At 38.2% G+C, this 22392-nt stretch overlaps 3 protein-coding genes across 3 annotated transcripts; 1 reads left to right on the top strand and 2 right to left on the bottom strand.

Annotated features, from left to right (window-relative positions):
* Window positions 1-2801: 2801 nt before the first annotated feature.
* On the bottom strand, window positions 2802-5151 carry LOC113586080 (probable E3 ubiquitin-protein ligase TRIML1). Its single transcript, XM_035526569.1, has 6 exons — window positions 5018-5151; window positions 4707-4802; window positions 4332-4571; window positions 3994-4019; window positions 3685-3821; window positions 2802-3544 (listed from the first exon to the last, which is right to left on the bottom strand). Exons 2-6 carry the CDS (start codon window positions 4734-4736, stop codon window positions 2958-2960), a joined length of 1020 nt encoding a protein of 339 aa, XP_035382462.1. The 5' UTR covers window positions 4737-4802; window positions 5018-5151; the 3' UTR covers window positions 2802-2957.
* Window positions 5152-14810: 9659 nt separating this feature from the next.
* LOC118241475 (probable E3 ubiquitin-protein ligase TRIML1) lies at window positions 14811-17156 on the bottom strand. The gene is made up of 6 exons (XM_035526579.1): window positions 17023-17156; window positions 16712-16807; window positions 16337-16576; window positions 15999-16024; window positions 15690-15826; window positions 14811-15549 (listed from the first exon to the last, which is right to left on the bottom strand). The coding sequence occupies exons 2-6, from the start codon at window positions 16739-16741 to the stop codon at window positions 14963-14965; spliced, it is 1020 nt and encodes a 339-aa protein (XP_035382472.1). The 5' UTR covers window positions 16742-16807; window positions 17023-17156; the 3' UTR covers window positions 14811-14962.
* A 1846-nt stretch (window positions 17157-19002) lies between these two features.
* LOC118241430 (tripartite motif-containing protein 75-like) lies at window positions 19003-21374 on the top strand. Its single transcript, XM_035526425.1, has 6 exons — window positions 19003-19197; window positions 19354-19449; window positions 19681-19920; window positions 20091-20116; window positions 20200-20336; window positions 20746-21374. Exons 1-6 carry the CDS (start codon window positions 19003-19005, stop codon window positions 21372-21374), a joined length of 1323 nt encoding a protein of 440 aa, XP_035382318.1.
* Window positions 21375-22392: the final 1018 nt, after the last annotated feature.

Below are 22392 nucleotides of genomic sequence, written 5' to 3' on the forward strand. Positions count from 1 at the left end.
CACTAGTGATCTGCACTGACTAGTGATATGGAACGTAATGAAAGTGGCTGTACAATGTGGAGGGCTAATGGAACTATAGACAATATCAGTACAACAGTGGTATGCAGTATAATTTTACATTATTACATTTACATTATATATGATATACAATAGTAGTAGAATATTCAGTTATTACTGACTTTTGTGTATCAAACATCACAGCAATTGGCTAGGACTGACTCTTGTGTGTCAAACATCACAGTGATTGGCTAGGACTGACTCTTGTGTGTCAAACATCACAGTGATTGGCTAGGACTGACTCTTGTGTGTCAAACATCACAGTGATTAGTAAGTACTGGGAGTCTCCTCCTGTCACCATACAATACATAATGTTCTGTTCTTTAATTGATTTCCTTGTAGGTATGCATGCGTCAAGCATAATGCAAATGTATGCACAAAACAGATGTCATAAGAACTGAAGCTGAAAAATAGCCCCCCAGTAGAAAAAGCTAAAATTTTATACAAAAACTCAAAATCTTTATGGTTGTTGTGATTGTTTAGTCCCCTTAAGACATTGTATTTTAAAATTATATGAAGAAAACACTGATTACTAATTACATGAATGTACAGTAGGTTGTGTGGTGCAATTGAGGTGATGGTGTACAATGGGCTTTAGATACAGTAACGTTCCTAAATTCATTATAATTTAATAATATAATAACTTTATTTACTTATTTTGTGTAATGTTTATTTACATATTGTTGTAACACAACCTCTAAATTTCTTATATTAACTCCTATAGAACAACTGCTAAAGTTTCACTTTATAGACTGTTACTTCAGTGTGAGAAAACTTATGTTACCATCTTGCTAGAAGTTCCACTAGAACTTTTTGCTATTTGCTGTCACTAAATACAACTTGCAAGACAGAAAGTGAGTGGGAAAGTGTATATCACAAAAGATATATTCTGTATGCAGACCTCAATTAAATGACCAAGTCAATATTTGCATAATGTCTTTTTCCATCTCATAAAATGTCAGTAAAATATTAATATTTATTGATGGGAAACATATTGTACAACATTCTTGCATATTGTAAATCCTAATGCAGCATATTCATCCTCAACTTTCATACTCATTCATACTTACTAATAGATGATTAAATAGTGGCTGGGTACGAATACTACAGGCCTGACTTGAACCCAAGACTTGAACCCAGGAGGTCCAGGAGGAGCAATAATGACAGGGGAGTGAAACCTAAGATGTGATAAACTTGAAGTTTGAAGTTTGATAACCTAAGATGTGATGAAGTTTGATTGTTCTCCTTTCATTATCACACACACACATACACATTATATATATATATATATATATATATATATATATATATATATATATATATATATATATATATATATATCCAGAACATTTTGGACAAAGGTCCTTCATCAGTTGTGCAAGCAGTTTGCACTTTGATTTTTAATATCCCTACATCTCTTGCTACATATATAAATCCGACTGTAGTTACTCAACTAATCAAATTTATATATGTATATATCAGATTAATCAGTTAGTTAATCAGTTAGGTTATCTAGTTACTATAGTATACAATGTGTACCATATTAGTAGTCTGCAGTATCAGTGTTATATCACTGTATCAGGCGTTGGCCTGAAGTATATAGCACTGATACTTCCAGTGAAAAAAATCTGATACTGAAACTGATAGTTCCAATGAAAATTAGTTGTGAGAAAGTTTCACCATGTGCAACCAGTTTAATGGATTGAAGAACAGAACCCAGTGACATCAGTACAAGCAAATCTAGAGGAGGCACATTGTAGCTTATCGCCCCATAAGAAGTTAACAAGATTTACTGAACCTGAAGTAACTGAGTATGAACATTCTAATAGCAGCACAGCTAGTCACACCACACATAAACTACAGCCTCCTTCATAATTGTAACCATGTACAGAATGTACAAAACCTTAGCCAACTCAAGGTCATTGATGGTTGTTGTGGTAGCCACAAAGGCACAGGACAAGCCACACCTAGCAACACTGGCATGAAACAAACAACGTCTACCCATGCCCAAACTGGGGCGGATTTATGATTTAGCAGGATCACATACGGGCCACTCAACACAAAAGGAGGAAGTACATATAGTATATTCATGAGTAATTCTTACAAACAAGGGTAACAAGAGCATATGCGGAAGAAGACAATAACAATAATGCAACCATGTGGTGGGCCATACCACGTGGTCTATGGGGTGGGGGAGCATGCTGTTACAACTATTTTATTGCAAAATCAAGAACTAAACTGCAAATGTAGTCAAATGAATTCAAAGTAGTCAAATGAATTAATGTTCACATGGTTTTATAGAAGCATATTTTCATATCCTTAATCCCACATAAAGCATGACATTCTAGATAAGATTTCATAACTCAAAACTAAATGCCTGAATGTTAATTTTATAGCAATGTTATAGCAGTTTATAGCAAAGGTATACAGCTTGACACAGTAAAAGCACAGTACCATCTGTCTCTATTAATACCATCTGTCTCTACCAATGACGTCAAATAAAAGGAACATAAGTGAAACTAATGTGAAAAAATACTTCAGGCCTACGCTTTGGTGCTAAAAGATACAGTGTTGCAGTGCTAGAACTACTGGACATCATGTACAACTGAATAAGAGAAGTGCTCCTTAAAGCTCCCTCAACAACAGCAAGCATGGTGTATAAGACGTCCCCCTGCTTGCAGGTAAAAGAGAAGGACACATGGAACAGTTCTTTTCAATACTATTTATTTATTAAGCATGTGTGTCAGTTGAACAGAAAAATAACACAGATCTATTATCAAGCACATATGTAAACAAAACGTTCAGCAGAACCAGGAGACATGAAACTCACACAGAGTCAGGGGAAGCTGAAACTGACACCTCAGAACTGGCAGAATCAGAGTCCTGCATGTCAGCTCACATTATTGCCGATGAATTCTTGGAGTCAGCATCACCCCAAGATAGTCACCCGTACTTTTAAGGTTGCAAATTACCAGTTTAGAATTTTTTCTTTCCCCCATGTGCCTAATGCTGAAGGCAGGGAAAACCACACTCTGGAAGTTCATTGACAGCGTGTATAGTTTCATCCCTGTGAGAGCATCATAGAAATTCACTTTAGCCATATCACAGTCCACGAGCACACCCAGCCTCTGTACGCTGGCCTCAGAGATGGTGCTGACGTCATTGTGGTGCACTCCTGTCAGATTTCCTTCATTTGATTCCAGCAACCAGGATCTGTCGTCTCTGCCCAGAGTGGTATGTCCAACTCCATTTTTAACCCAGTCATTTTCTGCGACACCAACTGACCAGTTCTGGCAGCCACCTACATCCACCTCCCAGTAATGCTTTCCTGTGCTGAAGGACTCAGATGCCAGGATGTTGGCTGATGCTGCTCTGCAATCCTTTGATTGCTTGGTGAAGGAGCCTCTAAGAGAAACCTGGGTTTTGTCCTCCGAGATTGTCAGGTCTTTGTGTTTTTTATCCGGATCAAAGGTGATGGCCTCTGAGACTGTGGACAAGAAAGATTTTTATTTTTTTGAAATTCAATATAGAACTGATGTCATAATTACAGTTTTGCATGGAGTACATTTCTCCATCATTTGGGTTTGATTCTAATGAATAAATAATGAATCTGTATCTCCTACTCACATTCCCATGGTTGAGGCAGAAGCGTTTTGTTCTTCTGGACAATCTTTGTGATGGACTTTTCCAGAGTGCTCATCCTCATGCCATCAACCTTCATCCTTCTCTCCACATTTGAATAAAAATGGTTTATAGTCTCAAGGCTAACAAGAACAGAAACGTGTGTTTAGAATTACAATATAAACTTAATATGATTAATAGGCGTGATTTGAATCAAAAACACAATATGATTTGTATAAAGGAAGCATGTAAAGATGTATTTATAAAGTGAATGTATATGTAATCATTTCTGCTAATTGTGAATTTAGTATGTACCTTAACAACTGCACCTCGGTTTCCGCCTGTAAAGAAAGGGGATTACGATTTGAGCTTTCACTTTCTTGCCTACCCAAAACCAACAGAGACCTTCAAACAGTCATCACTGTAATACTGCATCCCATAAAAATAAAAAGACAGTAAAATATAAATGGACTGTAAATACCAGTAGTTGTAACTAGTCGCTGCTAGCTGTAGGATTATCAAAGGCATAATCATGTGATAAATTTGATTGTTAGGGAAATTATCAAAGGGATTATCCTGTGCAAGACCCTTGTTTCTGTGTCCCTACCCTGAATATGTTGGTCCAGTCCAGCCATGAATGATTAAGATCTTACCAACAGAACCACCAGATTGTAGCTGTCCTGTCTTCTATCTAGCTCTTCAATGTTCTTTCGAATGCTCTCAAATCTCTGACGATAACTGTCTGCATCCTCAGCAAGTTGGATAAGACCCTCTTTCAGAGAGTCTCTCTCAGCCTTCAGTAACAGGAAAGCTTGCTGTTGGTTCTCATCCAACAGTGTGTGGAGCTCGCTGTACTGGGCAGTCATGACGTCTTTAACATTCTTATATGTGTTCTGTGAGATTGGTAGAAAAATAGCTATATTTTTGACGCAAAACAAAATCCTCAGTTTGAAACAGTTAGTTCTCAAGGAGTAGATTAAGGGAGATTAGTGTGATGAAAATGATAAAGTACTAGCGGGGTATTTTACCTCACACTGCTTCTTTGCCCTGGAGACCATTTGTTGTATATTTACAGATTTATTGGCTTTGTTTGTCAGGTGCTTCAAATTGGATTCCAGTCCATCCTAAATATATATACATATATATACATACATATATTGCTACTGTCTCATCTGAATATGATTGAAGGGGTGATAGAAATATAGAACTATATTTAATAGTTATTTCATATTTTACCTTAAGTAAAAATACAAGAATTAAAGGCATTTTAAAATTTTTCCTGCATTTTTCCTTGTTTCGGACAACATTATGTATCGGGATTAAGGGTACAGATACTCACAATTCGTTTCTGCACAACATCTTGTAGTTTTGAGTATGAGTGATTTCTGTGTTTCCCCTCTACAAGGCATCCATTTGTAAGAATTTGTTTACATTTATCGCAAAAAAGGACAGGCGAGCTGACGTCGTGCGCGAGACCGCTGCTGGAGGCGCGTGTGGCGAGGTTGACGGAGGACTCGCCCGTGGAGGTGACAGAGGAGATATGATTGCTGATGGTGTCCCTGCTGCTGCCACTGATGAAGGATGAGAAGTAAAAGGAGTCAGAAGAGTGCGATGAAGGTGGACGCGGTGGGTTGCTCATGATGACAGCCGAGGGGGTAGCTGTGCCAGCTAGGAGCGAGGTGCTTTCGCTTTGGCGTTCTTTCTCTTTTTTTTAAGGCTTCTTTAGCCGGCAGTCGTGCAAACAAAGCCAATACCTGCCCATCCCTAAGAAGGAATTAAGCAGCTGCTCCTCATAGTTTGCAGCTGGTTTAAGCAGTTGAATGGTTTCATCCCATTTATGTAGAATTTTGTTTTATTTTCTTTTAAAATGTTTTTTTTTTTTCATTTTTCCACATTCATTATTAACATCTCTGTTTTACACTAATGAATAAATAATTAAGTTACTGGCAAAGATAGTTGAGTTGTTTTCTTTGCTCAGTTCAATTAATGTCTTTGCACATTTGGAGTTAAGAACACCTGGGTTGGGGTTGAAACCCTCAAGCCCCTTTTATCAGCAAATTCTCTTCATTCATTCAGTTTCAGCAAAGTCGAGATGGTAGAGAGATAACTTTTTTCTTCTAGTAAACTAGTTAACTTTAGGCACATTTAAGCCTAAATCTAAACTGTCTACATATTTGGAACTATAAATTTCAATAGATACTCAGTACCCAGAGGTATTAATTCTATATGCTTGTAATATGTAATCCTTGTTCTTTTTACATGAAAAATGCATACTTCTAGTAAGTGTGTATACAAGGACCAGAAAGGTCCATAAAAGGTTGAGATTTTTTTTTCAGAGTCATGTTCATTTGCACTTACATTTACAGCATTTACAAAAGTGCTTTGTCATTTACTCACAGAATGTATCCTAGTCAGTATAGTAGGTTAGAGTTCAAGACACCATTGAACTAGAACACTGCTGAAATACAGGGCTCAGTGCTGATGCCTAGAAGTGCAAAACATATAAGTTCTATATCAGACAACAATAAGTGCAATAAACAATACCCTACTAGAGTATTCAGTTACTCAACATAGGTGCCGAATCAGTGGTCATTTAAATATTCCACAAAGAGATTCAGTCTGCATTTGAAGACTGCAAGAGACTCTGTTGTTCAGACAGTCAGAAGTTTGTTCCAGCATCTGGGAGCCTGGACAGAGAATGCTTGTCTCGATGCTTGTCTTCCATGAGACTTGGAGCATGGTGTCTCAAGCTGAGCCGTACTTGAAAGCACTCAAGGTATCGCACTTTGACCATTGACATCATGTATGCATGGAGTTGGTCCATTTTTGGCTATGTAGGTGAGCATCAAGATTCAATCAATCAATCTGATGCATGCAGCTACTGGAAGCCAGTGAAGGCGATGCAGCAGCAGAGTGACGTGTGAGCTACATTGAAATAAAGTACTTTTTTACTTGTAAATTATAACATCGTAATTATAGAATTGCATAAAATAAAGTGGTAGGTCTTGGTGGTAATTTGTGTCCATATGTAAAATATCTATTTTAGGATTAACCTAAAATCTGGGCTTCCCGATTAAGAAACGTTGAGAACCAGACCAAACCAGAACTTCGCCCTGCCTCTTCTGTAATGAATTTGCGTCGGTGTTAATTCCTATGAATGAGGAGGTATTAATACCTATGAATAAGGAGGTGTCTCTCCCTTATAAATAACGCCCAACCGTTGCGTACAGCAGAGAAAAGATTCATCTTAAACGCAGAGGTCGAACAACTTAGAAGCGTTTTTTGTTTTGTTTTTTAATCCAGATCTGTGTACTAGAATGAGTTTGCACGCTTCACTTACGTCCAACAAGTCGCGAATATTCTCTAGCGAATGCGACGCTTGCACACATGTAAACGAGATAAGACTGTACTGTGTAAACTGCAATGAAACGGTGTGCGATAGCTGCTTAATTAACGGCAGTCACCGGAATCACAGATATCTAACTTTGCAGGATGCTGTCAAAAATCAGTTGGTAAGTAACACGTGCCACGTTATTATTTTGTACTTTTGAGCTACTCTTTTTAAACGAAATAGTAGAATGTGTAAATCATTCAAGTTAAACGTGTTATATTGGTTTTATTATTGTTGTTGTGGTGGTTTTTATAATATAAATTCTTCATCATGACAGGAAAAAATTAAAGACCAGTCAAAGAAGGTGAAAACTAACGTGAAGAAATTTCATGATATTAACGAAATTGTTTTGAGAGCTGAAAAGGAAGTACAGGTAACAAAGTTGAATTAAAACAAGAACCAGTAGAAAACTCACAATACAAATAATATTTATCTATAAATAAATTTGAACTGAGAATATTAGACCAGTTCTTTCACTTAAAATACATTAATGTAATTCTTATAGTCAGATAGGTCTGACTATCAGAAAAATCATTATTAAACACACAACTACTGTGTCTGTTATGTATGTATGTTATGTAATGTATTTACAATTGGTCTTGCAGCTAATGTATGATAAAACAAAAAAAAACATAACAGCCCAGTACAGTGAGCTCCAGACACTGTTGGAGCAGAATCATGAGCAAGCTTTCCTGTTACTGGAAGCTGAGAGAGGATCTGTGGAATATACTCTGTCTCGGCTTGCTGAGGATGGAGACTGTTATCAGCAGTACTCAATGGACATGCAGGAGAACATAAAGACGCTCAGGATGAAAGAGAAGACTGAAAGCCCTACCAGTTTGCTGGTAAAATGCTGCTTTATCTTTCACATTTAAAAATTATGAGCTCATATTAATTACATTATTAGACTACATTATTAGATTACATTAGACGGTCATCTGCAATTTGCAAATAGCTTATGCCAGTAGTACAAAGCCAAGCCTAAGAAGATATTTTCTCTTCCTTGTCTCCACAGGAGGAAATCAATGCACTGGAAATGAGGTGAGAGCAGATCTTATTTACACACAGGTGCAATACAGTTGGGCCGATGAAAAACGTTGAATCGTGTTCCCTTCTCACACCAGCCTGGAGACCATGGAGGAATATTATTTCACTCTGAACGAGAAGTTGAACTCTCATGGCGTAAGGTTGAAGGCTATGCAGGATTCTGTCCAAAAAACTATTCAAGAAGAATGAAAAGATACTGCCGCGGCCATGGGAATGTGAGTTGCAAAGCCAATATTTTACACGTTATTTATAATATATACAATATAAGGTTTTTAAAATTAAAACTTGCTTGTGCTTTAGACATATATGTATAATCATGATAGGGTTTGGGAATAACATTTATCTTGGTGCATATATTATTTATCAAGTTGTAATCACTTTAAACATTGTTTACTTTTTAAATGGCACATTTATTGAGAGCAGTGTGCATTTTTGTTAGTGTGTATTTTATATCTTGTTAAATTATTTTTGTTTTTATTTTACTGTATACTTGTTTTAGCTGTTTTAGCTTTTATTATTGCTTATAAAAGGCCCTACTGTAAATGAGATTTTAGTCATAGTGGGCTTACTCCCTTTGTAAATAAATAAATAAAAATTAATTAATATCTTTATTCCTTCTCTGAAACAGTCTCAAAGGCCATCACCTTTGATCCAGATGAAAAACACAAAGACCTGACAATCTCGGAGGACAAAACCCAGGTTTTTCTTAGAGGCTCCTCCACCAAGCACTCAAAGGATCGCAGAGCAGCATCAGCCAACATCCTGGCATCTCAGTCCTTCACCACAGGAAAGCATTACTGGGAGGTGGATGTAGGTGGCAGCCAGAACTGGTCAGTTGGTGTCGCAGTGCACAATAAGATTAAAAATGGAGTTGATTATTATCTGGGCAACAACAAAAGATCCTGGGTACTGGAATCAGATGAAGGAGATTTGAGGGCGCATCACGACAATTACGTCAGCATTGTTAAGGAGGCCAGCGTGCAGAGGCTGGGTGTGTTTGTGGACTGTGATAAGGGTAGAGTGAGGTTCTATGATGTCAGTACAGGCAACATTTTACACACGTTCATTATCCGGTTCAAGGGGGCGGTGTGCCCTGCCTTCAGCCTCAGGGACCAGGCCTATAGCACTGCACAGCTGCATATCTGTAGGCTGACTCCCAGAGATGTGCATTATGCCAGTCGGGAAGGGTCAATAGACTCCGGGACTTATGACATGAATGATGTGGGACATAGAGGATCTACAGATACAAGTCTATAGGAAGTTGAAATATTTAGCAATGTTTATGATTGCAAAGCTTTTTAAAATGTAAACATAAACAGTGAACATATTAGTTATTTAATTTTATTTATTTAAAATGTAAACGCACAAGCCTCTTCTATAACGATGCAAGTACATATATTTAAACAGTTTCTGCAGCATTAGATTAACTCTAAACAAGCAAATACACCAGCTGTCTCATTTTGTTCAATGATCAACCCATCATGTCTGTGGATCTGTGTTCAAAAGTGTTTGAAGGGGATTTTTGGATCAGCATTTTTGCTTTGAAAAAGAAAAGCTAATAAATAAAACACGTACTGATAATGTTGTTATTTTTTCACTCTAGTGGATTTTTAGTGTGCAGGTTCTTTTTAGGTCCAATTCTATTTTACAGATCATTGACATTAAGAACAAATCAGCATAACACCACAATCCAATGTGCAAGAAAAAAAAACAAAAAACCAGTGTATTTTATTCTAATGACCATTATTCAAAACACCAAGGAGCCACTGAACTTGGTGGCATGGTGACACCCTCTCTGGGGAATACCGCAGCGACGACCACCTCTGGGCAAGGCATGAAAAAAAACAACCAGAAGTTATCGCTGGTATTGTTCCCCTGTTTCCACTATATTTCACAATAAAAGCTGTCAGTTTATTCCTTTTATGTCTTTGTTTAATTTCTTTGCCCTTTTCACACCACTTACCATTAGCATTAGCTGTTGTTACTAATCACTCATTTAATGTTACAGAGTCCACCAATACAACTTCCATTCTGTTAGGGCTTGAAGTCTAGACTGCTTTGCAACATGCCCTTCTAGTCTAACAGTCTGAAGCAGGAGCCAGACGAGGACTGACTGGCCACAGCTGAGGTGGGGTTTGGGGGTGGCCAGGACCGTGGGCAGCGAAGCAGAAGTGGCCAGTAGTGCAGGAGAAGAGAAGGTCAGCAGAACGTCCTCGGGTTCAGAAGGGGCCAGAGAGATGCCTCAGGTTCAGGAGATAGGCTGGCTGATGAGATGACCGCGGCCGTGGCTGGGCGCCTGAGCGAGCAGGATTGTGCAGTCCTTGAAGAGCGGTGTGGAACCTGTATGTGAGATGAGCTGCAGTCCAGCTCAGTAGAGGAGTGATCTGTAGATCACTCTGAGGGAGGCTCTGAGGGAGTAGATGGACCAGGATCCGGCCTGCCCTAAATAGGTTCACTGGGGCGGCCATATTTCCCAAATTCAGTCACCTAGACTGTTTAAATCCCTTCCCAGGAGAATATCCATTTTGTCCATAAAGAGCTATGCTAACTGAAGTTTTGCCAAACACTCATCTGCCATATTGACAGGTGTGCTTAATTACATGGAAGTGTCCTCAGCTTGGAAGTAGTGATCATCAGGTTCCTCGCTTTGTTTGTCTGGTGTATGCTCCACTTGATTTACCAGTTCCTTTTTAGGTTTTCTGAAATGACATTTTTTCTGTTCCATGGTTTTGTTTAAAACTTATAGACCTTATGTATTTTGCACTTCTAGGCAGTAGCATCGATCCCTGTATTTCTATAGTACTCTAGATCACCGGTATATTGGACTCTAACCTACTGTACTGGCTAGGATGAATTCTGTGAGTAAATGACAAAGCACTTTTGTATGTCGCTCTGGATAAGAGATAAATGCTGTAAATGTAAATGTAAAACTGGCCTTTTTTGTTGTTGTTTTGTTTAGGTTTTGAGGATCCTTACACCTGCATTCCTGTGCTTGATGGCCACAGTGATAGCACAGTTTGTTTAGCCCAGGTTGTTTTAATTCACTGCATACTTTATGTACTTGAGCAGATGCACTTCGCAATTGTGCTGCCTTGGCTGCCAAATCCATAGATGTGCTCACTTCTATCCACCTCACTAACCTTAATCTGCACTGTCAGAAAACGCTTCTGAATCGTCTCACTGCGCAAGCCACACACTAACCTGTCTCTTTTGTCATTTAAGAGTTTGTCTAAACTCATAGTGTTCTGACCGTTGTTTCAAAACTGTAAAAGAAAGTTGATTTGTCTTTGTGGAATCTGCATCTTTTGGCGTGATAAGAGACAGTGAAGAGTGATGCTCTTTCAGCGTAGTTACAATAGTGTCATAAGAGCAGTCAGCAACTTTATCAGGTTGTATGTTTTGTCACCCTTTATGCTGAGGAAAATTAGGACTACAACATCAACTGCTATTTTGCTGGCGAGCAATGTACTCAAAAGATTCTGTATATGAGCGCCACTGCTCCACAGACTCACCTCACGGGTCTATCCATCGCGACCAGCCACCCACAGGCTACACAAAACGCTACTGCAGGCTAGTGAGGATTTCATGAAGAGGCCATTTACTCACATTAAGACTACAATACCCAACCAGACATAACAATGGTGCGGCTGGAAATAAGATACAGGGGGAAGATGCATTCACAAATTCACAAGTCTAGACTTCTGTGAGCAGGAGACGATCTCTGTACTCTTTGTGGCCCATGTTGGTGGCTTCTCTTACAGATTAAATCAAATTTACCTCATATCCGAGGTCATCAAATGCAGTGTCAGTCTTATGGTTATACTGCTAAGTGGTTTCTTTCTTTTTTTTGTAATTTAATCCTGTTCACATCCATGCCATAATTATACATCTGCCACATGTTCTATAGTTAATCCAAAAAGCTTGAGGACAGCAAAAATAATACTCACTGTCTAGTTACCTGTCTGGTTAATAGCTTTGTGACTGTCACTCTTGACTTTTTAGCAGACTACTGAGGGACAAAGGTGTAAATGAAAATCCAGTTCCCTTGTTAAATTTGTTCTGAAACTCAATCCTGAAAGAAAAAGATAGGGTATAGTATAGACTAGGTAATACAATATAGAAGAATACAGTATGTATCACAACACAGTGTGGTTCTGCGCTATATAGCAAAACATTGCAGGATTTCATAGTGTATAGCACTGTGCCACAGTATATCATGGTTTATAACAGATTTTCCTCCTATATTCGCATGTTCTGTTCATGTTGCTATAGCTGTGGTGGTGTTCAGGGGCGGCACTAGAAATATACGGATAGGGGGACGATGCCCTCCAGAGTTACAAAAATGAAAATGAACCACCCATTAACACCTGCCCTAAATGCTGCACTGTTTAACGCAAAAGTCGTTTTTAGTTTGCTTTTAAAGTAATGTTACATTAGCATTTGTTCATCAATCATCAAGGTTCCGCTGTCAATTTCATTTTGGACATGTCTAATAGACATCCAGATTGTGTCATTTCATTACTTTTATGTTGAAGGTGCTGTCTTCAGCAGAGTGATCGGCAATGGTGTCACTGATTATTCAAACATGAAATCTTTCAGACTCAAATTGCATTTCCACAGCTGCTGTACGGCAGCAGCACCTCTCCCAGGTCCCAAGGTCCTATTGTCCCCTTTTTCAATATAATGTAAATTTGGGGACACGGTGGCACTGTCAAATAAGACAAAACAAATGAGAACTATTGAACTATTGCATTCTTAATTTTGGGGAGGGACGTCTTAAAGAACATTTAAGGCCTAACAGTGGCCCTCGTTGTGATCCTGTTCACCATGACGGATGGGCAACCTCCAGTGAATTTAGTTAAATATCCTCCCATAGGAACTGAGAAAAGGCTGATATCCCCTGAGGGATTGAGAGAAGACTGTGTTGCTATAAAGATTCATGGAAACCTCATAACTATCACACTTTTAACTGTGCACTTTGGTTTTAAGTGTAGCTGCACTTTTACTTCATTGATGGGCAGAAACACAGTCTTAAATTATCTTTAAATTATCATTATTCCAAATCATTTAAATTGTATTTATTTTAAATTGTTCATTTAAATTGTTCCATTACTGTTTCTTAATTTTTCACCATATTCTATAAATCATTTATTTTTTATTTGATTTTAATGTCTCAATTTTTCAAGGTATTGTTTAAATCATTTTCTTTTCTATTTATCTTCTTTTCAATTTTGGTAAATACATTTCTAACATAATACATTTCAGGATGTAATAAGCTTTATTATTCTATGCATTCTATTCTGGGTAAATCACTTTGCAAACTGTGTTCAAACAAACCATACAATAACTGCAAAACTTGAGAAGTGGTAAGAGTCAATGAATTGTTTTAAATTGTTGTGTTTGATTTCTGTTCTGGCATCATGGTGATGAGGTAATACAAAGTGTTTACAGGAAAAAGGTTTAAATATTGAATTAGAAATATTAGAAGCATAAAACATAAAGAATTAAAGAGATTCTGTTTCCTTATAAAATGATCTTTGTACAGAGCAGGGGCCTCTGTGGGCTTCTGCAAAGGATTCTGGGTATGTTTGTGCAGACCTCTGTGTAAGGCACATCATCTCTCCACCATGTACAGGGTGGTACAGCAAACCTATCTTGCAGATGTAAGATGAAGTGATTTTTTTTTTTTTTTATAAGCCTTCTCTTGGAATGTAACACTACCAAGCTCCAACTGGTAAATGCATTGAATATCAATTTGCATATATTGAATGTATGGTTTGGACATAATGGTGGAGATTTCAAACATTAGTCTCCTTTATAATTGTAACCATGTACAGAATGTACAAAACCTTAGCCAACTCAAGGTCATTAATGGTTGTTGTGTTAGCCACAAAGGCACAGCACAAGCCACACTTAGCAACACTGGCATGAAACAAACAACGTCTACCCATACCCAAACTGGGGCGGATTTATGATTTATCAGGATCACATAAGGGCCACTCAACACAAAAAGAGGAAGTACATATAGTATATTCATGAGTAATTCTTACAAACAAGGGTAACAAGAGCATATGCGGAAGAAGACAATAACAATAATGCAACCATGTGGTGGGCCATACCACGTGGTCTATGGGGTGGGGGAGCATGCTGTTACAACTATTTTATTGCAAAATCAAGAACTAAACTGCAAATGTAGTCAAATGAATTCAAAGTAGTCAAATGAATTAATGTTCACATGGTTTTATAGAAGCATATTTTCATATCCTTAATCCCACATAAAGCATGACATTCTAGATAAGATTTCATAACTCAAAACTAAATGCCTGAATGTTAATTTTATAGCAATGTTATAGCAGTTTATAGCAAAGGTATACAGCTTGACACAGTAAAAGCACAGTACCATCTGTCTCTATTAATACCATCTGTCTCTACCAATGACGTCAAATAAAAGGAACATAAGTGAAACTAATGTGAAAAAATACTTCAGGCCTACGCTTTGGTGCTAAAAGATACAGTGTTGCAGTGCTAGAACTACTGGACATCATGTACAACTGAATAAGAGAAGTGCTCCTTAAAGCTCCCTCAACAACAGCAAGCATGGTGTATAAGACGTCCCCCTGCTTGCAGGTAAAAGAGAAGGACACATGGAACAGTTCTTTTCAATATTATTTATTTATTAAGCATGTGTGTCAGTTGAACAGAAAAATAACACAGATCTATTATCAAGCACATATGTAAACAAAACGTTCAGCAGAACCAGGAGACATGAAACTCACACAGAGTCAGGGGAAGCTGAAACTGACACCTCAGAACTGGCAGAATCAGAGTCCTGCATGTCAGCTCACATTATTGCCGATGAATTCTTGGAGTCAGCATCACCCCAAGATAGTCACCCGTACTTTTAAGGTTGCAAATTACCAGTTTAGAATTTTTTCTTTCCCCCATGTGCCTAATGCTGAAGGCAGGGACAACCACACTCTGGAAGTTCATTGACAGCGTGTGTAGTTTCATCCCTGTGAGAGCATCATAGAAATTCACTTTAGCCATATCACAGTCCACGAGCACACCCAGCCTCTGTACGCTGGCCTCAGAGATGGTGCTGACGTCATTGTGGTGCACTCCTGTCAGATTTCCTTCATTTGATTCCAGCAACCAGGATCTGTCGTCTCTGCCCAGAGTGGTATGTCCAACTCCATTTTTAACCCAGCCATTTTCTGCGACACCAACTGACCAGTTCTGGCAGCCACCTACATCCACCTCCCAGTAATGCTTTCCTGTGCTGAAGGACTCAGATGCCAGGATGTTGGCTGATGCTGCTCTGCAATCCTTTGATTGCTTGGTGAAGGAGCCTCTAAGAGAAACCTGGGTTTTGTCCTCCGAGATTGTCAGGTCTTTGTGTTTTTTATCCGGATCAAAGGTGATGGCCTCTGAGACTGTGGACAAGAAAGATTTTTATTTTTTTGAAATTCAATATAGAACTGATGTCATAATTACAGTTTTGCATGGAGTACATTTCTCCATCATTTGGGTTTGATTCTAATGAATAAATAATGAATCTGTATCTCCTACTCACATTCCCATGGTTGAGGCAGAAGCGTTTTGTTCTTCTGGACAATCTTTGTGATGGACTTTTCCAGAGTGCTCATCCTCATGCCATCAACCTTCATCCTTCTCTCCACATTTGAATAAAAATGGTTTATAGTCTCAAGGCTAACAAGAACAGAAACGTGTGTTTAGAATTACAATATAAACTTAATATGATTAATAGGCGTGATTTGAATCAAAAACACAATATGATTTGTATAAAGGAAGCATGTAAAGATGTATTTATAAAGTGAATGTATATGAAATCATTTCTGCTAATTGTGAATTTAGTATGTACCTTAACAACTGCACCTCGGTTTCCGCCTGTAAAGAAAGGGGATTACGATTTGAGCTTTCACTTTCTTGCCTACCCAAAACCAACAGAGACCTTCAAACAGTCATCACTGTAATACTGCATCCCATAAAAATAAAAAGACAGTAAAATATAAATGGACTGTAAATACCAGTAGTTGTAACTAGTCGCTGCTAGCTGTAGGATTATCAAAGGCATAATCATGTGATAAATTTGATTGTTAAGGAAATTATCAAAGGGATTATCCTGTGCAAGACCCTTGTTTCTGTGTCCCTACCCTGAATATGTTGGTCCAGTCCAGCCATGAATGATTAAGATCTTACCAACAGAACCACCAGATTGTAGCTGTCCTGTCTTCTATCTAGCTCTTCAATGTTCTTTCGAATGCTCTCAAATCTCTGACGATAACTGTCTGCATCCTCAGCAAGTTGGATAAGACCCTCTTTCAGAGAGTCTCTCTCAGCCTTCAGTAACAGGAAAGCTTGCTGTTGGTTCTCATCCAACAGTGTGTGGAGCTCGCTGTACTGGGCAGTCATGACGTCTTTAACATTCTTATATGTGTTCTGTGAGATTGGTAGAAAAATAGCTATATTTTTGACGCAAAACAAAATCCTCAGTTTGAAACAGTTAGTTCTCAAGGAGTAGATTAAGGGAGATTAGTGTGATGAAAATGATAAAGTACTAGCGGGGTATTTTACCTCACACTGCTTCTTTGCCCTGGAGACCATTTGTTGTATATTTACAGATTTATTGGCTTTGTTTGTCAGGTGCTTCAAATTGGATTCCAGTCCATCCTAAATATATATACATATATATACATACATATATTGCTACTGTCTCATCTGAATATGATTGAAGGGGTGATAGAAATATAGAACTATATTTAATAGTTATTTCATATTTTACCTTAAGTAAAAATACAAGAATTAAAGGCATTTTAAAATTTTTCCTGCATTTTTCCTTGTTTCGGACAACATTATGTATCGGGATTAAGGGTACAGATACTCACAATTCGTTTCTGCACAACATCTTGTAGTTTTGAGTATGAGTGATTTCTGTGTTTCCCCTCTACAAGGCATCCATTTGTAAGAATTTGTTTACATTTATCGCAAAAAAGGACAGGCGAGCTGACGTCGTGCGCGAGACCGCTGCTGGAGGCGCGTGTGGCGAGGTTGACGGAGGACTCGCCCGTGGAGGTGACAGAGGAGATATGATTGCTGATGGTGTCCCTGCTGCTGCCACTGATGAAGGATGAGAAGTAAAAGGAGTCAGAAGAGTGCGATGAAGGTGGACGCGGTGGGTTGCTCATGATGACAGCCGAGGGGGTAGCTGTGCCAGCTAGGAGCGAGGTGCTTTCGCTTTGGCGTTCTTTCTCTTTTTTTTAAGGCTTCTTTACCCGGCAGTCGTGCAAACAAAGCCAATACCTGCCCATCCCTAAGAAGGAATTAAGCAGCTGCTCCTCATAGTTTGCAGCTGGTTTAAGCAGTTGAATGGTTTCATCCCATTTATGTAGAATTTTGTTTTATTTTCTTTTAAAATGTTTTTTTTTTTTCATTTTTCCACATTCATTATTAACATCTCTGTTTTACACTAATGAATAAATAATTAAGTTACTGGCAAAGATAGTTGAGTTGTTTTCTTTGCTCAGTTCAATTAATGTCTTTCCACATTTGGAGTTAAGAACACCTGTGTTGGGGTTGAAACCCTCACGCCCCTTTTATCAGCAAATTCTCTTCATTCATTCAGTTTCAGCAAAGTCGAGATGGTAGAGAGATAACTTTTTTCTTCCAGTAAACTAGTTAACTTTAGGCACATTTAAGCCTAAATCTAAACTGTCTACATATTTGGAACAATAAATTTCAATAGATACTCAGTACCCAGCGGTATTAATTCTATATGCTTGTAATATGTAATCCTTGTTTTTTTTACATGGAAAATGCATACTTCTAGTAAGTGTGCATACAAGGACCAGAAAGGTCCATAAAAGGTTGAGATTTTTTTTTTCAGGGTCATGTTCATTTGCACTTACATTTACAGCATTTACAAAAGTGCTTTGTCATTTACTCACAGAATGTATCCTAGTCAGTACAGTAGGTTAGAGTTCAAGACACCACTGAACTAGAACACTGCTGAAATACAGGGCTCAGTGCTGATGCCTAGAAGTGCAAAACATATAAGTTCTATATCAGACAACAATAAGTGCAATAAACAATACCCTACTAGAGTATTCAGTTACTCAACATAGGTGCCGAATCAGTGGTCATTTAAATATTCCACAAAGAGATTCAGTCTGCATTTGAAGACTGCAAGAGACTCTGTTGTTCAGACAGTCAGAAGTTTGTTCCAGCATCTGAGAGCCTGGACAGAGAATGCTTGTCTCGATGCTTGAATTCCATGAGACTTGGAGCATGGTGTTTCAAGCTGAGCCGTACTTGAAAGCACTCAAAGTATCGCACTTTGACCATTGACATCATGTATACATGGAGTTGGTCCATTTTTGGCTATGTAGGTGAGCATCAAGGTTCAATCAATCAATCTGATGCATGCAGCTACTGGAAGCCAGTGAAGGCGATGCAGCAGCAGAGTGACGTGTGAGCTACATTGAAATAAAGTACTTTTTTACTTGTAAATTAAAACATCGCAATTATAGAATTGCATAAAATAAAGTGGTAGGTCTTGGTGGTAATTTGTGTCCATATTTAAAATATCTATTTTAGGATTAACCTAAAATCTGGGCTTCCCGATTAAGAAACGTTGAGAACCAGACCAAACCAGAACTTCGCCCTGCCTCTTCTGTAATGAATTTGCGTCGCTGTTAATTCCTGTGAATGAGGAGGTATTAATACCTATGAATAAGGAGGTGTCTCTCCCTTATAAATAACGCCCAACCGTTGCGTACAGCAGAGAAAAGATTCATCTTAAACGCAGAGGTCGAACAACTTAGAAGCGTTTTTTGTTTTGTTTTTTTAATCCAGATCTGTGTACTAGAATGAGTTTGCACGCTTCACTTACGTCCAACAAGTCGCGAATATTCTCTAGCGAATGCGACGCTTGCACACATGTAAACGAGATAAGACTGTACTGTGTAAACTGCAATGAAACGGTGTGCGATAGCTGCTTAATTAACGGCAGTCACCGGAATCACAGATATCTAACTTTGCAGGATGCTGTCAAAAATCAGTTGGTAAGTAACACGTGCCACGTTATTATTTTGTACTTTTGAGCTACTCTTTTTAAACGAAATAGTAGAATGTGTAAATCATTCAAGTTAAACGTGTTATTTTGTTTTTATTATTGTTGTTGTGGTGGTTTTTATAATATAAATTCTTCATCATGACAGGAAAAAATTAAAGACCAGTCAAAGAAGGTGAAAACTAACGTGAAGAAATTTCATGATATTAACGAAATTGTTTTAAGAGCTGAAAAGGAAGTACAGGTAACAAAGTTGAATTAAACAAGAACCAGTAGAAAACTCACAATACAAATAATATTTATCTATAAATAAATTTGAACTGAGAATATTAGACCAGTTCTTTCACTTAAAGTACATTAATGTAATTCTTATAGTCAAATAGGTCTGACTATCAGAAAAATCATTATTAAACACACAACTACTGTGTCTGTTATGTATGTATATTATGTAATGTATTTACAATTGGTCTTGCAGCTAATGTATGATAAAACAAAAAAAAACATAACAGCCCAGTACAGTGAGCTCCAGACACTGTTGGAGCAGAATCATGAGCAAGCTTTCCTGTTACTGGAAGCTGAGAGAGGATCTGTGGAATATACTCTGTCTCGGCTTGCTGAGGATGGAGACTGTTATCAACAGTACTCAATGGACATGCAGGAGAACATAAAGACGCTCAGGATGAAAGAGAAGACTGAAAGCCCTACCAGTTTGCTGGTAAAATGCTGCTTTATCTTTCACATTTAAAAATTATGAGCTCATATTAATTACATTATTAGACTACATTATTAGATTACATTAGACGGTCATCTGCAATTTGCAAATAGCTTATGCCAGTAGTACAAAGCCAAGCCTAAGAAGATATTTTCTCTTCCTTGTCTCCACAGGAGGAAATCAATGCACTGGAAATGAGGTGAGAGCAGATCTTATTTACACACAGGTGCAATACAGTTGGGCCGATGAAAAACGCTGAATCGTGTTCCCTTCTCACACCAGCCTGGAGACCATGGAGGAGTATTATTTCACTCTGAACGAGAAGTTGAACTCTCATGGCGTAAGGTTGAAGGCTATGCAGGATTCTGTCCAAAAACTATTCAAGAAGAATGAAAAGATACTGCCACGGCCATGGGAATGTGAGTTGCAAAGCCAATATTTTACACATTATTTACAATATATACAATAAAAGGTTTTTAAAATTAAAACTTGTTTGTGCTTTACACATATATGTATAATCATGATAGGGTTTGGGAATAACATTTATTTTGGTGCATATATTCTTTATCAAGTTGTAATCACTTTAAACATTGTTTACTTTTTAAATGGCACATTTATTGAGAGCAGTGTGCATTTTTGTTAGTGTGTATTTTATATCTTGTTAAATTATTTTTGTTTTTATTTTACTGTATACTTGTTTTAGCTGTTTTAGCTTTTATTATTGCTTATAAAAGGCCCTACTGTAAATGAGATTTTAGTCATAGTGGGCTTACTCCCTTTGTAAATAAATAAAAATTAATTAATATCTTTATTCCTTCTCTGAAACAGTCTCAAAGGCCATCACCTTTGATCCAGATGAAAAACACAAAGACCTGACAATCTCGGAGGACAAAACCCAGGTTTTTCTTAGAGGCTCCTCCACCAAGCACTCAAAGGATCGCAGAGCAGCATCAGCCAACATCCTGGCATCTCAGTCCTTCACCACAGGAAAGCATTACTGGGAGGTGGATGTAGGTGGCAGCCAGAACTGGTCAGTTGGTGTCGCAGTGCACAATAAGATTAAAAATGGAGTTGATTATTATCTGGGCAACAACAAAAGATCCTGGGTACTGGAATCAGATGAAGGAGATTTGAGGGCGCGTCACGACAATAACGTCAGCATTGTTAAGGAGGCCAGCGTGCAGAGGCTGGGTGTGTTTGTGGACTGTGATAAGGGTAGAGTGAGGTTCTATGATGTCAGTACAGGCAACGTTTTACACACGTTCATTATCCGGTTCAAGGGGGCGGTGTGCCCTGCCTTCAGCCTCAGGGACCAGGCCTATAGCACTGCACAGCTGCATATCTGTAGGCTGACTCCCAGAGATGTGCATTATGCCAGTCGGGAAGGGTCAATAGACTCCGGGACTTATGACATGAATGATGTGGGACATAGAGGATCTACAGATACAAGTCTATAGGAAGATGAAATATTTAGCAATGTTTATGATTGCAAAGCTTTTTTAAATGTAAACATAAACAGTGAACATATTAGTTATTTAATTTTATTTATTTAAAATGTAAACGCACATAGCCTCTTCTATAACGATGCAAGTACATATATTTAAACAGTTTCTGCAGCATTAGATTAACTCTAAACAAGCAAATACACCAGCTGTCTCATTTTGTTCAATGATCAACCCATCATGTCTGTGGATCTGTGTTCAAAAGTGTTTGAAGGGGATTTTTGGATCAGCATTTTTGCTTTGAAAAAGAAAAGCTAATAAATAAAACACATACTGATAATGTTGTTATTTTTTCACTCTAGTGGATTTTTAGTGTGCAGGTTCTTTTTAGGTCCAATTCTATTTTACAGATCATTGACATTAAGAACAAATCAGCATAACACCACAATCCAATGTACAAGAAAAAAAAAAAAAAACAGTGTATTTTATTCTAATGACCATTATTCAAAACACCAAGGAGCCACTGAACTTGGTGGCATGGTGACACCCTCTCTGGGGAATACCGCAGCGACGACCACCTCTGGGCAAGGCATGAAAAAAAACAACCAGAAGTTATCGCTGGTATTGTTCCCCTGTTTCCACTATATTTCACAATAAAAGCTGTCAGTTTATTCCTTTTATGTCTTTGTTTAATTTCTTTGCCCTTTTCACACCACTTACCATTAGCATTAGCTGTTGTTACTAATCACTCATTTAATGTTACAGAGTCCACCAATACAACTTCCATTCTGTTAGGGCTTGAAGTCTAGACTGCTTTGCAACATGCCCTTCTAGTCTAACAGTCTGAAGCAGGAGCCAGACGAGGACTGACTGGCCACAGCTGAGGTGGGGTTTGGGGGTGGCCAGGACCGTGGGCAGCGAAGCAGAAGTGGCCAGTAGTGCAGGAGAAGAGAAGGTCAGCAGAACGTCCTCGGGTTTCAGAAGGGGCCAGAGAGATGCCTCAGGTTCAGGAGATAGGCTGGCTGATGAGATG

This window comes from Electrophorus electricus, chromosome 5, assembly GCF_013358815.1.
Source record: "Electrophorus electricus isolate fEleEle1 chromosome 5, fEleEle1.pri, whole genome shotgun sequence".
Classification (NCBI taxonomy): domain Eukaryota; kingdom Metazoa; phylum Chordata; class Actinopteri; order Gymnotiformes; family Gymnotidae; genus Electrophorus; species Electrophorus electricus.

Coding starts and splice junctions, on each gene's coding strand:
- LOC118241475 (XM_035526579.1), bottom strand. CDS start 16,741: ATGGTCTCCAGGGCAAAGAAGCAGTGTGAG. Junction 16,577..16,711: donor GGGCAAAGAAGCAGTGTGAG/GTAAAATACCCC, acceptor CCAATCTCACAG/AACACATATAAGAATGTTAA. Junction 15,827..15,998: donor ACCGAGGTGCAGTTGTTAAG/GTACATACTAAA, acceptor TGTTCTTGTTAG/CCTTGAGACTATAAACCATT.
- LOC118241430 (XM_035526425.1), top strand. CDS start 19,003: ATGAGTTTGCACGCTTCACTTACGTCCAACAAGTCGCGAATATTCTCT. Junction 19,198..19,353: donor ATGCTGTCAAAAATCAGTTG/GTAAGTAACACG, acceptor TCATCATGACAG/GAAAAAATTAAAGACCAGTC. Junction 19,450..19,680: donor GAGCTGAAAAGGAAGTACAG/GTAACAAAGTTG, acceptor TTGGTCTTGCAG/CTAATGTATGATAAAACAAA.
- LOC113586080 (XM_035526569.1), bottom strand. CDS start 4,736: ATGGTCTCCAGGGCAAAGAAGCAGTGTGAG. Junction 4,572..4,706: donor GGGCAAAGAAGCAGTGTGAG/GTAAAATACCCC, acceptor CCAATCTCACAG/AACACATATAAGAATGTTAA. Junction 3,822..3,993: donor ACCGAGGTGCAGTTGTTAAG/GTACATACTAAA, acceptor TGTTCTTGTTAG/CCTTGAGACTATAAACCATT.